The 22,526-nt window shown below is 41.7% G+C and overlaps 1 protein-coding gene across 2 annotated transcripts in view; it reads left to right on the top strand.

The window, feature by feature from the left end:
* The window catches only part of C11H1orf54 (chromosome 11 C1orf54 homolog), a 36,574-nt gene extending 15,497 nt beyond the window's left edge, over positions 1-21,077 (top strand). The window contains exons 2-6 of one of the 2 annotated variants that reach the window (XM_060201756.1): positions 6,236-6,313; positions 6,655-6,713; positions 7,138-7,320; positions 17,868-17,964; positions 20,990-21,077. In XM_060201756.1, the coding sequence (XP_060057739.1) occupies positions 6,236-6,313; positions 6,655-6,713; positions 7,138-7,320; positions 17,868-17,963 (416 nt within the window). In that variant the 3' untranslated portion in view covers position 17,964; positions 20,990-21,077. Of the gene's footprint in view, positions 1-6,235; positions 6,314-6,654; positions 6,714-7,137; positions 7,321-17,864; positions 17,965-20,989 lie in introns of both variants that reach the window. The other variant, XM_016191872.2, reaches the window with a different exon arrangement.
* The last annotated feature ends 1,449 nt before the right edge of the window (positions 21,078-22,526 follow it).

Raw genomic sequence — 22,526 nt, 5'->3', positions numbered from 1 at the left:
CTTTGACCCCACACCCTCTCCAGCATTTGCTGCTGTTACCTTTTCTGATGTATGACATTCTCACAGGAGTGAAGTGATATCTCATTGTTGTCTTGATTTGCATTTCTCTGACAATCAGAGACTTGGAGCATTTTTTCATGTGTTTCTCGGCCTTTTGGATCTCTTCTGTAGTGAATATTCTGTCCAAGTCCTCCCCCCATTTTTGGATGGGGTTATTTGTTGTCTTGTTGTTGAGTCTGGCAAGCTCTTTATATATGTTGGTTATTAAACTCTTATCTGATGTATGGCATGTAAAGATCTTCTCCCATTCTGTGAGGGGTCTCTTGATTTGGGTAGTGGTTTCTTTTGCTGTGAAGAAGCTTTTTAATTTGATGTAGTCCCATAGGTTTATACTTGCCTTAGTCTTCCTTGTAATTGGATTCGTTTCATTGAAAATGTCTTTAAAATTTATGCGGAAAAAAGTTCTGCCAATATTTTCCTCTAAGTATCTGATAGTTTCTGGTCTAACATTCAAGTCCTTGATCCACTTGGAATTTACTTTTGTATTTGGTGAAATACAGTGATTCAGTTTCATTCTTCTGCATGTTTCAACCCATTGTTTCCAACACCATTTGTTGAAGAGACTCTGCTTTCCCCATATAATAGTCTGGGCCCCTTTGTCAAAGATTAGATGTCCATACGTGTGGGGCCTCATTTCTGGGCTCTCAATTCTATTCCACTGGTCAGTGTGTCTGTTCATGTTCCAGTACCAAGCAGTTTTGATGACAATGGCCCTATAATACAGTTTGAGATGTGGGAGTGTGATGGCTGCGGTTCTGTTCTTTTTTCTCAAGATTGTTTTGGCAATTCTAGGTCTTTTCTGGTTCCAGATAAACATTTGTAGCATTTGTTCTATTCTCCTAAAAAATGTGCTTGGGATCTTGATGGGGATAGCATTAAATTTGTAGATGGCTCTGGGTAATATATTCATTTTGATGATGTTAATTCTTCCAACCCATGAACATGGAATATCTTTCCACTTCTTTGTGTCTTTTTCAATTTCTTTGAGTAGTGACTCACAATTTTCAGTATACAAGTCTTTCACTTCTTTGGTTAGGTTTACTCCTAGATATTTTATTGTTTTTGTTGCTATAGAAAAAGGAACTGATTTCTGGATTTCAATTTCTTCTAGCTTAGTGTTTGCATAGAGGAATGCCACTGACTTTTGAATGTTAATTTTATAGCCTGACACATTACTGTATTGCCTGATGATTTCCAAAAGCTTCTTGCTGGATTCCTTAGGTTTTTCCATGTATACTATCATGTCATCTGCAAATAAGGAGAGTTTGACTTCTTCTTTTCCAATCTGTATGCCTTTAATTCCTTGCTCCTGCCTGATTGCTATTGCAAGAACTCCCAACACTATGTTGAATAGTAATGGTGATAGTGGGCAGCCCTGTCTAGTACCTGATCTTAGGGGAAATGCTTCCAGTTTTTCACCATTGAGTATGATGTTGGCTGTAGGTTTGCTATATATAGACTCCACTATCTTGAGGAATTTTCCATCTATTCCCATTTTTTGTAGTGTTTTGATCATAAAGGGATGTTGTATTTTGTCAAAGGCTTTCTCTGCATCTATTGATATGACCATGTGGTTTTTGGTCTTGCTTTTGTTGATGTGGTGGATCACACTGATTGATTTACGTATATTAAACCAACCTTGCATGCCTGGGATAAACCCCACTTGGTCATGATGAACAATCTTTTTGATATACTGCTGTATCCGGTTGGCTAGAATTTTATTCAATATTTTTGCATCTATGTTCATCAGAGATATTGGTCTGTAGTTTTCTTTTTTGGTTGTGTCCCTGTCTGCTTTTGGTATCAGGGTGATGTTGGCTTCATAGAAGCTGGCAGGGAGTATTCCAGTGTCTTCAATCTTCTGGAAGACTTTTAAAAGTAGAGGTATTAGTTCTTCTTTGAAAGTTTTGTAGAATTCATTTGTAAAACCATCTGGTCCAGGACTTTTATTTTTGGGAAGATTTTTGATAACTGTTTCAATTTAATTAGCTGTGATGGGCCTGTTCATGTTATCCACTTCCTCTTGACTTAGTTTTGGAAGTTGGTAGGTATCTAGGAAATCATTCATTTCTTCCAGGTTCTCTAGCTTGGTGGCATATAGTTGTTCATAGAAGCCTCGCATGATATGTTGAATTTCTGCAGTGTCTGTTGTGATTTCTCCTCTTTCATTTACTATCCGATTTATTTGGGTCTTCTCCCTTTTTTGTTTTGTGAGTCTGGCTAAAGGTTTGTCGATTTTGTTTACTCTTTCGAAGAACCAACATTTACTTTCATTGATCTTTTGTATGGTTTTCCTATTCTCAATGTTATTGATTTCTGCCCTAACTTTAGTAATTTCTGTCCTTCTGGTTGCTTTAGGATTCCTTTGTTGTTCTTCTTCTAGGTCTTTAAGATGTGCAATCAGGCTGTTTATTTGTGCCTTTGCTTGTTTCCTAATGTGTGCTTGTATAGCTATGAACTTCCCTCTAAGGACTGCTTTGGCTGTGTCCCAAATATTTTGATAGCTTGTGTCTTCATTTTCATTGAACTCTCAAAACATTTTGATTTCTTCCTTGATTTCCTCTTTGACCCAGAAGTTGTTAAGAAGTGTACTGTTGAGCTTCCACATTTTGGCACTGTTACTAATCTTTTGTTGATTGTTAAGTGTTAGTTTAATTCCACTGTGGTCTGAGAAGATGCTTGGGATGATTTCAGTGCTCTTGAATAGGCTGATGCTGTCTTTGTGGCCTAACATATGGTCTATCCTTGAGAATGATCCATGTGGATTTGAGTAAAATGTGTATTCCAGTTTCTTGGGATGAATGACTCTGAAAATGTCCAATAGTTCTAGTTTATCTATCTCTTCATTTAGCTCCCTTATGTCTTTACTGATTTTCTTCCTGGATGATCTGTCAAGTTGAGATAGTGGGATGTTGAAGTCCCCTACTATGATTGTGTTACTGTTAATATATTGCTGTAGCTCTTTCAGTAGAAGTTTGATGTATTTAGATGGCTTCTCATTGGGTGCATAGATATTAATAATTGTTAAGTCCTCTTGATTGACTGATCCTCTGAGCATTAAGTAGTGTCCATTCCTATCTTTTTCAATCTTACCTATTTTCAAGTCTATCATTTCAGATATGAGAATAGCTGTTCCTGCCCTTTGTTGTGGGCCATTGGCTTGAATGATAGTTTTCCATCCTTTCACTTTAAGTCTGTGTTTGTCTTGTTGAGTTAGGTGAGTTTCCTGTAGACAACATATTGTTGGATTATGTTTTCTGATCCATCTTCCTACTCTGTGTCTTTTAATAGGTGAATTCAGGCCCTTGACATTTATTGATATCAAAGATTAAAGATATTTTAACGCCATTCTTGCAGAGTTTTAGAATGTTTTGATATATGTCCTATTTGTGGTGGTCTGGTTGTTTATAGGATACCTTTCAGAACTTCTTTCAGGGCAGGCTTGGTGATGGTTGCTTCCTTCAACTGTTGCTTGTCTGAGAAGGTTTTGATGCTTCCATCTAGTCTGAATGACAATCTAGCAGGATATAGTATTCTTGGCTGAAAGCCTTTCTCATTGAGCACTTGATAGATATCTTGCCATTCTCTTCTGGCCTGTAGTGTTTGTATGGAGAAGTCTGCTGCTAATCTTATGGGTTTTCATTTGTAGGTGACTCTTTGTTTTTCTCTTGCAGCCTTGAGGATCCTTTCTTTATCCTTATTCCTTTCCATTTTAAGTATGACATGTCTTGGTGTCTTTAGGTCTGGGTTAATTCTTTTTGGGACCTTCTGGGCTTCTTGAATCTTTATGTCTTTGGTGTTGTCTAGACTAGAGAAATTTTCAGCTATTATGGTCTGGAGAATGCTTTCTTCCTCTCCTTTTTCTTCCTCTGGTAAGCCAATAATGCGTATATTGTTTCTTTTGAAGTCATCCCATAGGACTCTGTTGTTGTTTTCAGCATCTCTTAATCTCTTTTTGAGATCTTTTACTTCTTTTTTAGTTGTCTCTAATTCATCCTCAATCTTGCTAATTCTGTCTTCAGCCTCATAGGTTCTATTCTCTCTGCCCTCTACCGCTTTCTGGAGTTCATCTATTTTGTTGCCCTGCTCTGATACTGTTTTAGCTTGTTCAGCTAGTTGCCTTCTTAGCTCAGCGATTTCAGCTTTCAGCTCTCTAATAACCATGAGATAACTAGAATTTTCTTCCATATTCTCATTTGTTGTTCCTGCATTTCTGATTACAATTTTTTCAAATTCTTTACTCACTCCTGTTATTATTTCCTTAGCTAATGTTTGGATGTTGAACTCGTTGTTTTGTGCTTCACCCTCTGGAGGACTTTTAGCTGGACTCTTGTCCTGGTTCGAGTCTCCAATATTTTTTCTTGTTGGTTTACCCATTTTATATATTATGTTATGAGTTCCCTTTATCAGTACTTTTCAAATTATTGATCACTATTGCCTGGATTGACTTGTGTCTAAGTAATTTAATTAAAGGGTTTACCGTGGTGGAAGTTAACAGTTTTTTTTCAATCCCTGAGTTGGAGCTCAGTGGTGTAAAAGCCTCTTTTTTTTCTTCCCTGTAGGCTATGGGTGCCTGAGGGCTTTTAAACTATCAATAGGCTTCTTCGCTTAATCACTGACTCCTGACCAAGAGATAAAGCAGGGTGTGGCAGAGATAATCCAGCGGTTATGCAAAGAGACTTTCACAGCCCCTCAGCTATGCCACCAAGGTATAGGTCTTCTCCTGAGTTTCCTGGTTAGATCTCTGTACCCTGGTGTCCCTCCCTGTTGCTGCTCCAGATTCTGAGGGTAGTAGCAATGGAGACTCAGAGTTGCACTTGGTGAGTCTCTGTGGAGTCCTTTCCTCCCTTCAGCTGTCCCCTTGTTGTGGAGCAGACTGGAGGTGGTGTCTCCACTGATAAACTGTCGAACTGTTAGCAGTCACTTAATCTCTCCTTAGGCCCCTCTCTCCTCTCTGTCACCAGCCACGCGTGTTTGTACTACTCACGGGTGATTTACTGGGTTCCTGTGGTCATTCTAGTCCTGTCTTGTTTCGGTCCGGGTGGTCTCCTTTGTTATTCCTAGTTGATCCGGGAGAGGAGAGGAGAGGAGAGAAAGTGTTCTGCTGCTCGTAGCTCCGCCTCCGGAAGTCGAATCCTTATTTATTGATTGATGAGAAAGATAGGAAGAGAGAGAGAAAGAACCAGACATCATCCTGGTACATGTGCTGCCAGGGATCAAATTCTGGACCATATGCATAAGAGTCTAATGTTTTATCCACTGTGCCACCTCCTGGACCACTCTCTTTCCCTCTCTAGCTCAATCTTGTCTCTCAATTTCTTTCTGTTTCTGTCCAATAATAAAGAAAAAAATTTTTTTTAATTTTAAAGATATTTTATTCTTTATTTGATAGGATAGAGAGAAATTGAGAGGGGAGGGGGAAGTAGAGAGGGATTGAGACTGAGAGACACCTGCAGTAGTATTTGCTTAACTGGTGAAGCTTCCCCTCTGCAAGTTAGAAGCAGGGATCAAACCCAGGTTCTTGCGCATGGCAACCTGTGCATTTAACAAGCACGCCACCACATGGCCTCCCTAAGCTCTGTCTATTTAAAAAGTAAAAGTGCAGGGGGCAGGTGGTGGTGCACCTGGTTGAGTGCATATGTTACAATGCACAGGGACCCAGGTTCAAGTCTGTGGTCCCCTCCTGCAGGGGGAAAGCTTCACAAGTGGTGAAGCAGTGTTGCAAGTGTCTCTCTCCCTCTCTATCTCTCCTTTTCTCTTCTGGCTGTGCCTATCCAATAAATAGATTATAAAAAATTAAAAAGAGTGGTCTGGGAGGTGGCGCAGTGGATAAAGCATCCGACTCTCAAGCATGAGGTCCTGAGTTCAATCCCCTGGCAGCACATGTACCAGAGTGATGTCTGGTTCTCTCTCTCTCTCTCTCCTCCTGTCTTTCTCATGAATAAATAAATTAAATATTTTTTAAAAAATTAAAAAGAAAGAAAGAAAGAGTGTCTAGTCTCATCACAGCTCTGAATCCTGGAAGACTGAGAAGGGTTTAGAGGTACAGAGAGGTATGGTCCTTGGAGAGGAAGTAAAGAGAAAAGAACTTGACAGAGCTGAAACAAAACTTGGGAGTCCTTCAGTCACTGAGAAGCTGCAGATGCCCACTGACTTCTGATTCTTGTCTTCACAGGACAAGAATATGGTGATGAACCAGACTTGAATTATTATTACAATGTTGCCTATTACTATACAGTCACCCCCAACTATGGTGAGTAAGTCTAAGGCTTGGTCCCTTAGTAGGAGAGAAGAAGGTGTTTTTGTTTGTTTGTTTGTTTTTGTTTTCTTTTGAGAATACTTATTTCTTGTTTTTCCCTTTGCATTTGAACAACTTAGTCCAAGAGACATTTGACATTGTGAGCCTGGTGGTCTTTGTTCACAGCTAAATGTCTATTGGACTCAATTGTTTCATTGCAGTTCACTAGAGTTAAGAGTATACCAGTAGCTTTAACAACTGAAATAGGTTGAAGTGTTTGTTCTAAGCTACTTACTCTTGTCACTGCTAGAACTAGTGCTACCTCTCTCTATCACTACTCTTTTTCTCCTTCCCAGATGACTATGGCGTCAATTTCACTGTTGATTACTCCATATTTGAGTCAGAAGACAGGCTGGTGAGTGACCTCTACATGACAGTCAAGAAAGGGTCAAGATAAGTATCAGCTAAACAGAATCTGGGCAGTGTTGAAATGTAAGTGATGAGCAGGAATGAAAATGAGTTAGGCAAAGTGAAACCAGGTAGTAGACCCATCACCAATGTAGCAGATGTGTTAGTCACAGCTGGGGAGGAGAATGAGAGAACTCACTAGGTTTGCTAAGACACTGCGGATGGGGGAGCTTCTCTGAATCATGTGACCTTGTGACTAGCAAAGGGATGAATCCATGCAAACATAAACTGGGAGAATCTCTGAATTTAAGTGTTGTGGGTGGGCATGGGGGGGTGGAGGTGGTATAGGAGAAGACAACTTTTTAGTAGAGACTCTATGAGGATGATGGATGGAGGCAATGATAACTGTTTCCTAATCCTACTGAGGGCAGAACCAGTTGGATACAAAGGTAAAGGAAACAGAGACTACCATGAGTCATGAAACAGAACATGTGGACCATCAGGAGCCTGTGACAGTGGAACCAGTGACAATGAACCCTCTGACAACAGAACCTGTAATAGTGGAACCCGTGACTATGCAGCCCATGACTACAAAACCTGTGACAAAGCAACCAGTGAGTTAACTGGGGACAAGGGGGAAAGAATTGAGACACGCCTTACCCCTGGAACAGTGGGAGGACTAGCATACCAGGCATCAGTGGGGTGAGGGGCGTAAGGGGTGGGCAGGTATGCTTGGTGGAGTTTGCCAAGTAACTAGTATTGAAATACTGGTATCCATCAAAACTAGTCATCTTATCTAGCCCTGAGGATTTTTTAAAATATTTATTTTCCGGGAGTTGGGCTGTAGTGCAGCAGGTTAAGCGCAGGTTGCGCAAAGCACAAGGACCGGCATAAGGATCCCGGTTCGAACCCCGGCTCCCCACCTGCAGGGGAGTCGCTTCACAGGCGATGAAGCAGGTCTGCAGGTGTCTATCTTTCTCTCCTCCTCTCTGTCTTCCCCTCCTCTCTCCATTTCTCTCTGTCCTATCCAACAACAACAACAATAAAACAACAAGGGCAACAAAAGGGAATAAATAAATAAAATAAATATTTAAAAAAATTTTTTTTAATGTATTTTCCCTTTTGTTGCCCTTTTATTGTTGTTGTAGTTATTATTATTATTCTTATTGATGTCACTGTTAGATAGGACAGAAAGAAATGGAGAAAGGAAGGGAAGACAGACAGGGGAGAGAAAGATAGACACCTGCAGACCTGCTTCACTGCCTGTGAAGCGACTCCCTTGCAGGTGGGGAGCCTGAGGCTCAAATCGGGATTCTTAAGCTGGACTGTGCACTTCGTGCCATGTGAGCTTAACCTGCTGTGCTACCACCTGACTTCCAGCCCTGAGTTTTAATAATATTACATATACAAAACATTGTGAAGATTTGTTAGATCCAAGTTAAGTAGCACTTAATATGTATGTAACCAACCCTTGTGCACTGCTTGTGGGAATGAAATTGGTCTAAGCCCTGTGGAAAGCAGTCTGGAGAACTCTCACCTGTCCTATGACCTGCAATTCCACTCCTGGGGATATATTCTAAGGAACCAAACACACCATCCAAAAAGATGTATGTATACCCATGTTCATAATAGCACAATTTGTAATAGCCAAAGCCTGGAAGCAACCCAGGTATCAATAAAATAAAATAAAATAAAGGGCCACAGGAGCATTGGACTCATAGTGCAGGGGCTGAGCCCCAACGAAAACCCTGGAAGCAAAAAAAAAAAAAAAGAATACTACTCCACTATTAAAAATGGTGACTTCACCTTCTTCACCTCATCTTAGATGGAGCTTGAACGGATCATGTAAGTGAGATAAGTCAGAAAGAGAAGGAAGAATATGGGATGATTCCACTCATAAACAAAAGTTGAAAAATAAGAACAGAAGTGAAAACACAAAGTAGAACTTGGACTGGAGTTGGTGTATTGTACCAAAGTAATAGACATTGGGGTGAAGCAGAGTGTCCAGCTCCTTGAACAAGATGGTTAAGGAGGACCTAGTGGGGTTAGATTGTTATGTGGAAAACTGAGAAATGTTACACATGGACAAACTGCTATATTATACTGTTGACTGTAAACCATTAATCCCCCCAATAAAGAAAAAAAATGTATGTAACCGATGCCCCAAATGGCTAAGGATGCTTTGAGGATGATGAAAAAAAAAAAGTCTATGGGGTAGGGAGTAGGTAGCATAAAGGTTATGTAAAGAGACTCTCCTGCCTGAGGTTTCAAAAATCAAGGTTCAATCTCCCCCACCACCACCACCACCATAAACCAGAGATGAACAGTGCTCTGGTTAAGAAAAGAAAAGTCTATGACTTTACTTTTACTTTCCACAAATTTATAAAATTCAAGTTGATACTGATGAAACATTTAGAACAAAAAGGTTTACAATCATAGTAAAATACATGTGAGAGCACATGGCATAGACAAGTGTTGTAGCAGCAGAATGGTAAATTGTCTTAGGAGTGCAGCCTTCCCTGGTGGTCTAGTGGTAAGAATTTGGTGCTCTATTAGGAGTGCTTGTGCTTAGGAGATAAAACAAGCTTTTATATTTTTCTTTTCAAAAGTTTTCTTTTCTTTTTTATTTATTTAAATAATAGATACAGAGAAAGTGAGAGGGAAGGGGAGAGATGATAGATGATAGACAGATAGATAGATAGATGATAGATAGATAGATAGATAGATAGGGAGAAGGAAGGGCTGATGATGGCACACCCGGTCAAGTGCACATAGTATGAAATGTAAGGACCCATACAAGGACCTGGGTTCAAGCCCTCAGCTCCCCACCTGCAGGGGGGACACTTAACAAGCAATGAAGCAGGTCTACAGGTGTCTGTCTTTCTCCCTCTCTATCTCTCCTTCCCCTCTCATTTTGTCCTATCCAATAAAATGGGGAAAAATGGCCACCAGAAGCAGGGGATTTGTAGTGCTGGCACCGAGCTCCAATGATAACCAACTAGAGGGAGGGAGAGAGAGAGAGAGAGAGAGAGAGACCTCTAGCACTGCTTTGTCATTTGTGAAGTACCCCCCCCCCCCCGCTAGTGGGAAATCGGGGCTTAAATCCAGGTCCTTGAGCTTGGTAACATGTGTGCTACACCAAGGGTACCACCACCTGGCACCCTGGACAAGCTTTTCATTGGAGGTAAGATATGAAAGGATGGGCCTGGGGAGAGGGCATAATGGATATGCAAAAGACTTTCATGCCTGAGGTTCTGAGATTCCAGTTTCAATTGCCCACAAACACCACCATAATAATCCAGGACTGTATCTTTCTCATTAAAATAAATAAACTTGGGAGTCAGGCAGTAGCGCAGCGGCTTAAGTGCACACTGTGCAAAGTGCAAGGGCCAGGCTTAAGGATCCCGGTTCGAACCCCGGCTCCCCACCTGCAGGGGAGTCGCTTCACAGGCGATGAAGCAGGTCTGCAGGTGTCTATCTTTCTCTCCCTCTCTGTCTTCTCCTCCTCTCTCCATTTCTCTCCGTCCTATCCAACAACGACATAAACAACAATAACTACAACAATAAAAAAAATGGCAACAAAAGGGAATAAATAAATATTTTAAAGTTATAAATAAATAAACTTTTAAAAATGATATGAAAGTATGGATGCCGGGCGGTAATGCAGTGGGTTAAGCGCACGGTAAAGGGCAAAGACAGGCGTAAGGTTCGAACCCCGGCTCCCCACCTGCAGGGGAGTCGCTTCACAGGTGGTGAAGCAGGTCTACAGGTGTCTATCTTTCTCTCCCCCTGTCTGTCTTCCCCTCCTCTCTCCATTTCTCTCTGTCATTTCTCATTGTCCAACAATGATAACATCAGTAACAACAACAATAATAATTACACCAACAATAAAAAACAAGGGCAACAAAAGGGAAAATAAATAAAAAAAGAAAAAAGATTTAAAAAATGATATGAAAGTATGAAAGCAATTGGGAAGAATATTTATTCAAACATTCAAAGAGTCAAATAGATGAGGGTAGGGGTAGACAGCATAGTGGTTATACAAAAAGACTCTCATACAGATTTAATGCTATCCCCATCAAGATCCCAAGCACATTTTTTAGGAGAATAGAACAAATGCTATAAATGTTTATCTGGAACCAGAAAAGACCTAGAATTGCCAAAACAATCTTGAGAAAAAAGAACAGAACCGCAGCCATCACACTCCCAGATCTCAAACTGTATTATAGGGCCATTGTCATCAAAACTGCTTGGTACTGGAACATGAACAGACACACTGACCAGTGGAATAGAACTGAGAGCCCAGAAATGAGGCCCCACACCTATGGTCATCTAATCTTTGACAAAGGTGCCCAGACTATTCAATGGGGAAAGCAGAGTCTCTTCAACAAATGGTGTTGGAAACAATGGGTTGAAACATGCAGAAGAATGAAACTGAACCACTGTATTTCACCAAATACAAAAGTAAATTCCAAGTGGATCAAGGACTTGGATGTTAGACCACAAACTATCAAATACTTAGAGGAAAATATTGGCAGAACTCTTTTCTGCATAAATTTTAAAGACATCTTCAATGAAACGAATCCAATTATAAAGAAGACTAAGGCAAGTATAAACCTATGGGACTACATCAAATTAAAAAGCTTCTTCACAGCAAAATAAACCACTACCCAGACCAAGAGACCCCTCACAGAATGGGAGAAGATCTTTATATGCCATACATCAGATAAGAGTTTAATAACCAACATATATAAAGAGCTTGCCAGACTCAACAACAAGACAACAAATAACCCCATCCAAAAATGGGGGGAGGACTTGGACAGAATATTCACCACAGAAGAGATCCAAAAGGCCGAGAAACACATGAAAAAATGCTCCAAGTCTCTGATTGTCAGAGAAATGCAAATAACAACAACAACAAGATACCACTTCACTCCTGTGAGAATGTCATACATCAGAAAAGGTAACAGCAGCAAATGCTGGAGAGGGTGTGGGGTCAAAAGAACTCTCCTACACTGCTGGTGGGAATGCAAATTGGTCTAACCTCTGTGGAGAACAGTCTGGAGAACTCTCAGAAGGCTAGAAATGGACCTACCCTATGACCCTGCAATTCCTCTCCGGGGGATACATCCTAAGGAACCCAACACATCCATCCAAAAAGATCTGTGTACACATATGTTCTTGGCAGCACAATTTGTAATAGCCAAAACCTGGAAGCAACCCAGGTGTCCAACAACAGATGAATGGTTGAGCAAGTTGTGGTATATATACACAATGGAATACTACTCAGCTGTAAAAAATGGTGACTTCCCGTTTTCAGTCGATCTTGGATGGACCTTGAAAAAATCATGTTGAGTGAAATAAGTCAGAAACAGAAGGATGAATATGGGATGATTTCACTCTCAGGCAGAAGTTGAAAAACAAGATCAGAAACGAAAATGCAAGTAGAACATGAAATGTAATTGGCACATCGCACCAAAGTAAAAGACTCTGGGGTGGGTGGATGGGTGGGGAGAATACAGGTCCATGAAGGATGATAAATGACATAGTGGAGGTTGTATTGTTAAATGGGAAACTGGGGAATGTTATCCATGTACAAACTATTGTATTTACTGTTGAATGTAAAACATTAATTCCCCAATAAAGAAATAAATTTAAAAAAAAAAAGACTCTCATGCCTGAGGCCCCGAAGTCCCAGGTTCAATCATCATGCACCACAATAAGCCAGAGCTATGCAGTGTTCTGGTGTTTCTCTTTCTGTGTGTGTGTGTGTCTCTGCATCTCTCTCAAAAAATAAAATATATAAAAATTTTTAAATTATTTTTTTATTTTTTTAACCAGAGCACTGTTCAGCTCTGGCTTATGGTGATGCGGGGGACTGAGCCTGGGACTTTAGAGTCTCAGACATGAGAGTCTGTTTGCATAACCATTATGCTATCTACCCTCTGCTTTTTAAATTTTTTATTTATAAAATATTTTTTTAAAAAAGGTCAAATACATGAGAGGCAGAACAAACATGGTGTGTTTAATGAATGGGGTATGACTGAAGGAGAAAGCATATGGAAAGAGACAGTGGGAAATTAAGAAAGTGTCTTTTTTTTAATTAAAATTTTTTGTTGGAAGTAATTACAGTCACCAGTAAATATAGTTGTTGGTACATGTATAAAATTTCTCAGTTTCTGAGATTTGCTTGGTCTTTTCGCATATGGCAAAACAGAATCAAATTATAGTGTGAAATATCTGGCTAAAATTTAGAATTAGGGTCGCCTGGTGGAGTTCTTAGTAGAATGCACGTTACAATGTGCAAAGATCTGTGTTCAAGTCCCTGGTCCCCACCTGCAGGGGGAAAGCTTCATGAGTGGTGACACAGTGCTGCAGGTAATTCTTTCTCTCTGTGTGTCTCTTTCTCTCTCTCTCTCAAGATTTTATTTATTTATTTATTTATTAATAAGAAAGATAAGAGGAGAGAGAGAAAGAACCAGACATCATTCTGGTACATGTGCTGCTAGGGATCGAACTCAGGACCTCATGCTTGAGAGTCCAGTGTTTTATCCACTGTGCCACCTCCCAGACCACTCTCTTTTTTCTTTCTTTTTTTGTTTTTTTGCCTCCAGGGTTATTGCTGGGGCTCAGTGCCAGCACCATGAATCCACCGCTCCTGGAGGCCATTTTTTCCCCTTTTTGTTGTCCTTGTTGTTGTAACCTTGTTGTGGTTATTATTGTAATTGTTTTTGTCATTCATTGTTAGATAGTACAGAGAGGACTGGAAGACAGAGGGGGAGAGAAAGACAGACACCTGCAGAGCTGCTTCACCTCCTGTGAAGCGACTCCCCTGCAGGCGGAGAGCCGGGGCTCGAACCAGGTTCCTTATGCCAGTCCTTGTACTTTGCGCTACGCGTGCTTAACCCTCTGCGCCACCACCTGACCCCCTCTTTTTTCTTTTAACCTCCACTGTGGCTCAGTGCTTGCACCATGAATCCACTGCTCCTGGTGGCCATCTTTTTTTTTCATTTTATTTATTTATTAATTTATCAGATAGAAATTGAGAGGAAGATAGAGGAGAGAGAGAGAGAGAGAGAGACACCCATAGCCCTGCTTCACCACTTGTGAAGCTTTCCCCGTACAGGTGGGGACCAGAGGCTTGAACCGAGTCCTTGAGCACCGTAGTGTGTGTGCTTAACCAGGTGTGCCACTGCCTGACACCTCTTTTTCCATTTTTGTTGTTGTCATTGTTGGATAGGACAGAGAGAAATTGAGAGGGGAGGGAAAGATAGAGAGGGAGAGAGAAACAGACATCTTCAGACCTGCTTCACTGCTTGTGAGACAAGCCCCCTGCAGTTGCTGGAACCAGGATCCTTGCACAGGTCCTTGAGTTGAGTACTATGTGCACTTAACCCAATGGGCTTCTGCCCGGCCTTCAGTATCTTCAGTATCTCTCTGTCTTTTTTTCTTCTCAAATTCTCTGTCTCCGTTCAATACATACCTATTAAGGTGTTTGTTTTTTTAAATGTAAACATTAAGCTATCTCCCCAGTCTAGAGAAGTGGCTTGTTTTTTCTATCAGAGTTATCTCTGGGGCTCAGTGCAGGTATGGCCAGTCTACTGCTCCACCACTGCCAACAGCCAGATTTTCTTAATTTCTTTTCTTCTTTCTTTCTTTCTTTCTTTCTTTCTTTCTTTCTTTCTTTCTTTCTTTCTTCCTTCCTTCCTTCCTTCCTTCCTTTCTCTCTCTCTCTTTTCTTCCTTTTTTTTATTTGATAGGACAGACAGAAATTGAAAGAGGAGGGTAGATAGAAAGTAAGAGGGAGAGAGTCACCTACAGACCTGCTTATTTCTTTATTTTTACCAGAGCATTGCTCAGCTCTGGCTTATGGCAGTGTGGGGGACTGAACCTGGGACTTGAGAGCCTCAGGCATGAAAGTCTCTGCATAACCATTATGCTATACTCTCACCCCAGATCTGCTTTACTACTTGTGAAGCTTCCCCCTTGTAGGTGAGGAGTAGGGCCTCAAACCTGGGTCCATATTCATGGTCCATACTCAACCATGTGCTATCACCTGTCTGGCAAGTGGCATATAAAAAAAAGATATTTACTAATGCAAGAGAGAGAACTGTGGTCCAGGAGCTGCCGCAGTGACTAAAGCATTGGACTCTCAAACATGAGGTCCTGAGTTCGATCCCTGGCAGCACACATGTACCAGAGTGATGTCTGGTTCTCTCTCTCTCTCTCTCCTACCTTTCTCATGAATAAATAAATAAAATCTTTAAAAAGAGGGAGAGACAGAGAGAGAGAGAGAGAGAACCACAACATTTTTCTAATGCATACAATGCTGGGAACTGAACCTGAGACTTCCTGTTTGCACATTTAGTGTTCTACCTGCCAAGCCACCTCCAGGGCCTGAGGAAATGGCATCTTGAATGGAGAAGAGAAACTAAGAAATATTTTGAAATAATTCATTTCAGTAATTTATACAAGCAATGATGAGGAAGATTAAATAACATAAATTTAATAGTTACTGTTTTGTTGTTGCTGGGGGTTCACTGCTCTGTGGCACCTTTTTCAACTAGAAAGAGCCAGAGACAGAGAGACAGAGGATGAACAGGAAAGACACTATAGCACCAATGCTTCCTCCCTGAGACGCAGGATAGGCTCCAACCTGCGTTGTGTTCACAGCAATTCAGGTACCATCCCAGGTGAGCTATCTTATTGGCCCTGAAATATTAAATATTCTATTCATTTTATTTTAATGAGAGAAATACAGAGATGAGAAAGATAAGAAGAAGGAAGAGGAAGAAGAAGAGAAGGGGGAGCCGGGTGGTGGCACAGCAGGTTAAGCGCACATGGTGCAAAGTGTGAGGATCGGCATCAGGATCCTGGTTTGAGCCCCCAGTTCCCCACCTGCAGGGAGTTTGCTTCACAGGCGGTGAAGCAGGTCTGCAGGTGTCTTTCTTTCCTCCTCTCTGTCTTCCCTTCCTCTCTCCATTTCTCTGTCCTATCCAACGACAGTGACAGCAATAACAACAACAACAATGATAAACAACAAGGGCAACAAAAGGGAAAAATAATAAGATTTTAAAAAAGAAGAAGAGGGGGAGTCTGGCGGCAGCACAGTGGTTAAGCACATGTGGCCAAAGTGCAAGGACTGGCGTAAGGATCCCGGTTTGAGCACCGGGCTCCCCACCTGCAGGGGAATCACTTCACAGGTGGTGAAGCAGGTCTCTGCAGGTATCTGCCTTTTTCTCCCCCTCTCTGTCTTCCCTTCCTCTCTCCAATTCTCTCTGTCCTATCCAACAACGACATCAATAACAAAAATAATAACTACAACAATAAAACAACAAGGGCAACAAAAGGGAATAAGTAAATACATATAAAATATTTTTTTAAAAAAAAGAAGAGGAGGAGGAGGAAAGGAGAGAGGTGGAAGAAGAGGAGGAAGAAAGAGAGTAGAAGGTATGCAAACAGACTCTCATGCCTGAGGCTCCAAAGTCCCAGGTTCAATCCCCCGCATCACCATAAGCCAGAGTTGAACAGTGCTCTGGTTAAAAATAAATAAATAAATAAATAAAGTAGGAGGAAAGGAGAGGAGAGGAGAGGAGAGGAGAGGAGAGGAGAGGAGAGGAAAGGGAAGGAGAGAGAAGGCAAAAGGTGGAGTTGTGTAGAGAAGAGAGGACTTCAGTTCTGGCTTATGTTAGAGTTGGGATAGAACGTGGCACCTCTGAGCCTCAGACATGAAAGTCTTTTGCATAACCATTATGCTGCCTTTCTGACCCATAACTTATAACTTTTAAAAAAATGGATGTCTGGAGAAATGGTTGGTCAAAGTTGGACCTGTGGGAGTCAGAGTGACATAGGAGTGAATTTGAAGCTATAAATCAGGCATTGACCTATGTAAGTATATGATGACAGCTCTTTGAGGTATCCTAAAGGGAGCTAAACTGGGCCAGGGCTACTGTTCTAAGTGCAAAGTCACAGTTACGAAAGTAGATTGAAAGTGGATTAGCTTGACAGAACCAATAACACAGATGCCCAAAAGGCTAATGACCTTGTCTGCCATTAGTAGAAGGAAGAAGAGGAATCAACTAAAGAACTGGAGAATTGACTGGGAAGGGGTAATGTAAACAGCTAAATTTGTCTTACAGAGTCTAGAAGAGACTGTTTAGTCTAATCAATCAAAGCTACCAAGAGACCAAGGAGAAAGAGATTATTGGTGACCTCAGAGAAAGCAGTTTTGAATAGCAGGATTTTTTGTAGAGTAGGGAAGAAGTCATTGTGAGAAAGTGCAGGGAACTTTTAGACCAGTCAGCTGGGAAATATGGTAACAAAAAAGAGAAACAGACCTTTTCCCCTCCCACTGTGCTACCTCCTGGGCAGCAAGAAAGGAATAATATATATATTATATAGTGATAGGAAAGAAGGTTAGCACTGTCATGGTCCCAGAGGTGGTACAATGGTACAATGGATCAAGTGTTGGACTCTCAATCATGAGGTCCTGAGTTCAATCCCTGGCAGTTCATGTACCAGAGTGATGTCTTATTTTTTCTCTTTCTCCTCCTATTTATCATAAATAAATAAAATATTATTTAAAAAAAGGTTTGTACTAGGGAGCCGGGAGGTGGTGCAGCGGGTTAAGCGCACGTGGTGCCAAGTACAAGAGCTTGCATAAGGATCCTGGTTGGAGCCCTTGGCTCCCCACCTGTGGGGGAGTCACTTCACAGGTGGTGAAGCAGGTCTGCAGGTGTCTATCTTTCTTTCCCCCTCTCTGTCTTCCCCTCCTCTCTCTACTTCTCTCTGTCCTATCCAACAACAATGACAGCAGCAACAACAACAACAATAATAACAACAATGAATAACAAGGGCAACAAAAGGGGAAACAATTAAATAAAATGTTTGTACTTTCTCCAATCCAGAGAGGATGAAAGCAGGTTGGTATAAAAAGATGGCTCTTCATTCATTCATTTATTTATTCATGAGAGAACCAGAGCATCACTTTGGCATATGCAATGCCAGGCATTGAACTTAGGTCCTTGTACTTATAAGTCCAGCACTCTCGCCATCACACCATCTCCAACGTCACATAGAGAACTTTCTCTCTAATGGTAGAGGAAGATTATAGGAAGGATGTCGCTGACTTATCATGGGGGGGATGTTTGTATTTTAGCAGACCCCAGATCTGAATGATGCTGTCTCCAGTCTGCAGAGCCCCGTTTTCCTCCTCCTATCCTGGATCCTCCTTCAAGCTGGGATGTATTTCACGTAAGGTAAGAATGTAGCCACTAACATTGGGGAGGGGGAAGGTCAGTGTAGCAATTTATTTTTATATTTTATTTTATTTATTTTTTAATTTTTTTAAAATTTTTTATTATATTTATTTATTTTCCCTTTTGTTGCTTTTATTGTTGCTGTTGTTATTGATGCTGTTGTTGTTGGGATAGGACAGAGTATTTTTTATTTTTTAAAATTTATTTATTTATTTATTCCCTTTTGTTGCCCTTGTTTTTTATTGTTGTTGTAGTTATTGTTGTTATTTATGTTGTCATTGTTGGATAGGACAGAGAGAAATGGAGAGAGGAGGGGAAGACAGAGAGGGGGAGAGAAAGATAGACACCTGCAGACCTGCTTCACCTTCTGTGAGGCGAAAGCCCTGCAGGTGGGGAACTGGTCCTTGCATTTTGTGCCACATGCGCTTAACTCGCTGCGCTGCCGCCCGACTCCCTATTTTAATATTTTAAAGGTATGTTGTAGGAGTTGGGCGGTAGCGCAGCGGGTTAAATGCAGGTGGCGCAAAGCGCAAGGACCAACATAAGGATACCGGTTCGAGCCCCTGGCTCCCCACCTGCAGGAGAGTTGCTTCACAGGCAGTGAAGGTGTCTTTCTCTCTCCCTCTCTGTCTCCTCCTCCTCTCTCCATTTCTTTCCGTCCTATCTAACAATGACGACATCAGTAACAACAACAATAATAACTACAACAATGAAAGCGAGTGCAACTAAAGGGAAACTAAATAAATAAATAATTTAAAAAGATATGTTGTATTCATTTCATAAGAGATAGAGTTTCACATGAAAAAGAACCCAGAGGGAGTCAGGTAGTAGTGCAGAGGATTAAGTGCACCTGGCGCAAAGTGCAAGGACCGGCATAAGGATCCCGGTTCAAGCCCCCGGCTCTCCACCTACAGGGGATTTGCTTCACAGGCAATTAGCAGGTCTGCAGGTGTCTACCTTTCTCTCCCACTCTCTGTCTTCCCCTCCTCTCTCCATTTCTCTCTGTCCTATCTAACAATGATGACATCAATAACAACAACAATAATAACTACAACAGCAATAAAAAACAAGGGCAACAAAAAGGAAAATAAATATTAAAAAAATTTTTTTTTAAAGGTGGAGGGTAGATAGCATAATGCTTATGCAAACAGACTCTCATGCCAGAGGCTCCAAAGTCCCAGGTTCAATCCTCTATACCACCATAAACCAGAGCTGAACAGTGCTCTGGTTAAAGAAAAAGAAAGAAAGAAAGAAAGAAAGAAAGAAAGAAAGAAAGAAAGAAAGAAAGAAAGAAAGAAAGAAAAAAGAAGAGAAAAGAAGAGCAAAAGCATCACTCTCTTACTTAGGATGCCAGGAACCTCAACCATGCAAGTCCTGAGCTCTATTAGCTAACCTATTTCTCCAGCCCCTTAAAGCAATTTTTACCACCATCTCTGGCTAATGTTTTCAGGCTGGTTAATTTTCAGTGATTAAAGAGGAAATTTTTTTTAAATGTATATTTATTTATTTTCCCTTTTGTTGCCCTTTTTTATTGCTGTTGTTGTTATTGTTGTTGTTGTTAGATAGGACAGAGAAATGGAGAGAGGAGGGGAAGACAGAGAGAGAGGGAGAGAAAGACACCTGCAGACCTGCTTCACCTCCTGTGAAGCTACTCCCCTGTAGGTGGGAAGCTGGAGGCTCAAACCTGGATCCTTCCGCAGGTCCTTGTGCTTGGCACCACGTGCGCTTAACCCACTGTGCCACCTCCAGACTCCCGTAAAAGGGAAATTATTTATTTATTTGTTTTACCAGAACACTGCTTAGCTCTGGCTTATGGTGGTTCAGGGGACTGAACTTGGAACCTCAGAATCTCAGGCATGAGAGTCTGTTGCATAATCGTTATGCTATCTCCTTCACCCCCAATAAATCATATTTAGAAAAATATTACTGTTATTTTACTACCTAGTTTTTTGTTTGCTTGCTTGTTTTGCCTCCAAGGTTACCACTGGGGCTCGGTGCCTACACTACAAATCTACTGCTTCTGGCAGCCATTTTTCCCATTTTTTGTTGTTGGTGGTGTTGCTGTTGGATAGCGGCCCCTTTGCAGGAACCAGGGGCTCTATTCGGGATCCTTGCACCAGTCCTTGAACTTCATACTACATATTTTTAACCTGGTGCACCACTGCCCAGCCCCTTACTATTTAGTTTTTAAAAGGAGATGTTGAGGTAAATATTTTATAATAAGTCATCACTTTGTTTGTTTGTTTAAACTGGAGAGACTTCAGGACTAGAGCATACTTAGGTGAAATGGAGCAGAAACCTTTCTAGGTTTCCAATCTGTCTTTCAGAATCAAAGCTGTTTATGGCCTAACTGGGGCTTAAGGGATGGCAAGTTCCAGAGGGCAAAATGGGCAGGGCCTTACTATCTGGCAGACTCAAGAGGCAAAGTTCAGGGGGCAGAAAGGATGGTAGTTCCATAACATAGGGATGAAAAGGTGGGGGAAAGTAGAAGGCAGTATCTAGTATGGGAGCAGGATTTAAGTTGGAATTCGAAATAACTATAATCATGAAGAGAAAGAAAAGGAGGGAGTATCATCATCTAGGAGATGTAACGCAGAGACTGGCTCAGAATATGAAATCTGAAAAAAAAAAGTATAGAGTTTTTTTTTTTTTAACTTTTAAAAATATTTTTTTCCCTTTTGTTGCTCTTGTTTTTTATTGTTGTAGTTATTGATGTCGTCGTGGTTGGATAAGACAGAGAGAAATGGAGAGAGGAGGGGAAGACAGAGAGGGGGAGAGAAAGACACTTGCAGACCTGCTTATGGCCTGTGAAGTGACTCCCCTGCAGGTGGGGAACCTGGGGCTTGAACCGGTATCCTTACTCAGTCGTTGAGCTTCACGCCATATTCGCTTAATCCGCTGCGCTACCGCCTGACTTTCAAGGAGAGTTTTTTTTTTTATATTAAGGTTAGAGACACAGAGGGGCTTTCTGTTCCTATTTTGTAGTTGTTTCTTTTCCTTGATTTTTTTTTTTTTTTTTTTTTAGGAGCGAGAAGACTTAACTTTTTTTTTTGGATGGGCCTTAGGAAGAGGAAATTGGAAGACAAAATAAATGAAATAATCTGTTTACTCTCTATTCGTTCTTGTGTGGATTTTTTCTAAAGCCACATCATTAAAGACAGCAAGCACTATGACATAGGACTGACAAGGGCAAACTGAAAAGGGAGCTGGGGATGGTTTTATTTTTCCCCTATAACTGGGGTGGTTTTAGAAGAAATTATTAATATCTGGACATTTTAAAATCCATGGAGAACAGCTCTCACAGACAAGAGCTTTAGTTACAATCCATAGTTACCTCTAATTCTGTTATATTTTATTGTATTTAGTATGAAGACTGTGTATGGGGGAAAACTGAAATTTGTGTAGATCCCTTTTTTCTTCTTATAAAGTAAGCATAATGTTAAACAGTAAAATATTAAAAAATGACTTAGAATTACTTTTAAAAAGTCACACCCTTCTTTAACCCCCACAACACAAAGTGTGTGTGCGCGCGCGCGCGCGAATGCGTGTTCCAGTTAGTAATTAGGGCAGGCTGGGACATATGTACTTTCCACCCACCCCCACCCGTTTCTATCCTCCGTTCAGAGGACTCCGTTCAGAACTGGGGTGCCCCCTTGCGGTGTCTTCTCTGTCATAGCTTGAATAAGCCCACAGTCCTTGTGCTCCAATCTCCTGTCTCACCGCAAGGACTCTTGATATTGCAAGGGGTAGTGAATAACAACAGCCCAGTTACTTTGGGGACTCTAACCTAGGCGATCAGGGATCTGCCCTCACTCAGTTCTCATGCTAAGAATAACAAAATCCACGGCTCAAAGAGTCGGGTTTTGACCTCTAGAGCCGGTGCGGGCTGGCATCTGAGCTGGTAACGTGCCGCGATGAGTTATGTAAGGTAGGGGCTGACTGAGCTGCCCCAGCGGGAGCCCAGGAGAGGACACGGTGTTCTCTTCTCGGGGCAGTCCCCACCCTCCTCACCCGTCAGGGCAGGAAGCACCCAAGTTGAAGGAGGAGGGGAAAGTGAAATAGACCCGGGAGTCACGAGGGCTGGGCCTCCGAGAAAGGGATAAGGCACGTGGTGGCACCGATCCATTTTTGTACACGAGTAGCAGATGTGACTCCCTGATGGTTTCCACATGCTGCACCCGTGAGCAGAAGTGTTATCACAGGGAGTAGAGGGTCCTTCCGGGGCTGCGCAGGGAGTCCCCCAATCATAAGTGTCTCAGTTCAGACAACCAGTCAGGCCGCGCATCTCTGGCGCCCCTCCATCCTATTTAAGGCGGCGGGCTCCTCCCTCTCCTTCCCCTCCCTTCTGTCCCATTCTTTTTCCATCCGCCTCCCAGTCACATCACCGGGTTCAGTCCGGGAGCCGCATGTAGGGGCGGAGCCTGGAATGCTTCTCTTCCAGCCAATCGTCACTTGATTGGCTTTCCTACTGGCCAAGCCCCTGTATGCTGTAGCGAATGCTGTACGAATGTCAGGAGAGCTGATCACGTGGTGCCGGCTAGCCAACCAATCAAAGCGCGAGA

Source organism: Erinaceus europaeus, chromosome 11, assembly GCF_950295315.1.
Source record: "Erinaceus europaeus chromosome 11, mEriEur2.1, whole genome shotgun sequence".
Lineage (NCBI taxonomy): Eukaryota > Metazoa > Chordata > Mammalia > Eulipotyphla > Erinaceidae > Erinaceus > Erinaceus europaeus.
Note: the sequence above shows the minus strand (reverse complement) of the source record. Positions and strands in the feature narration are given on the sequence as shown.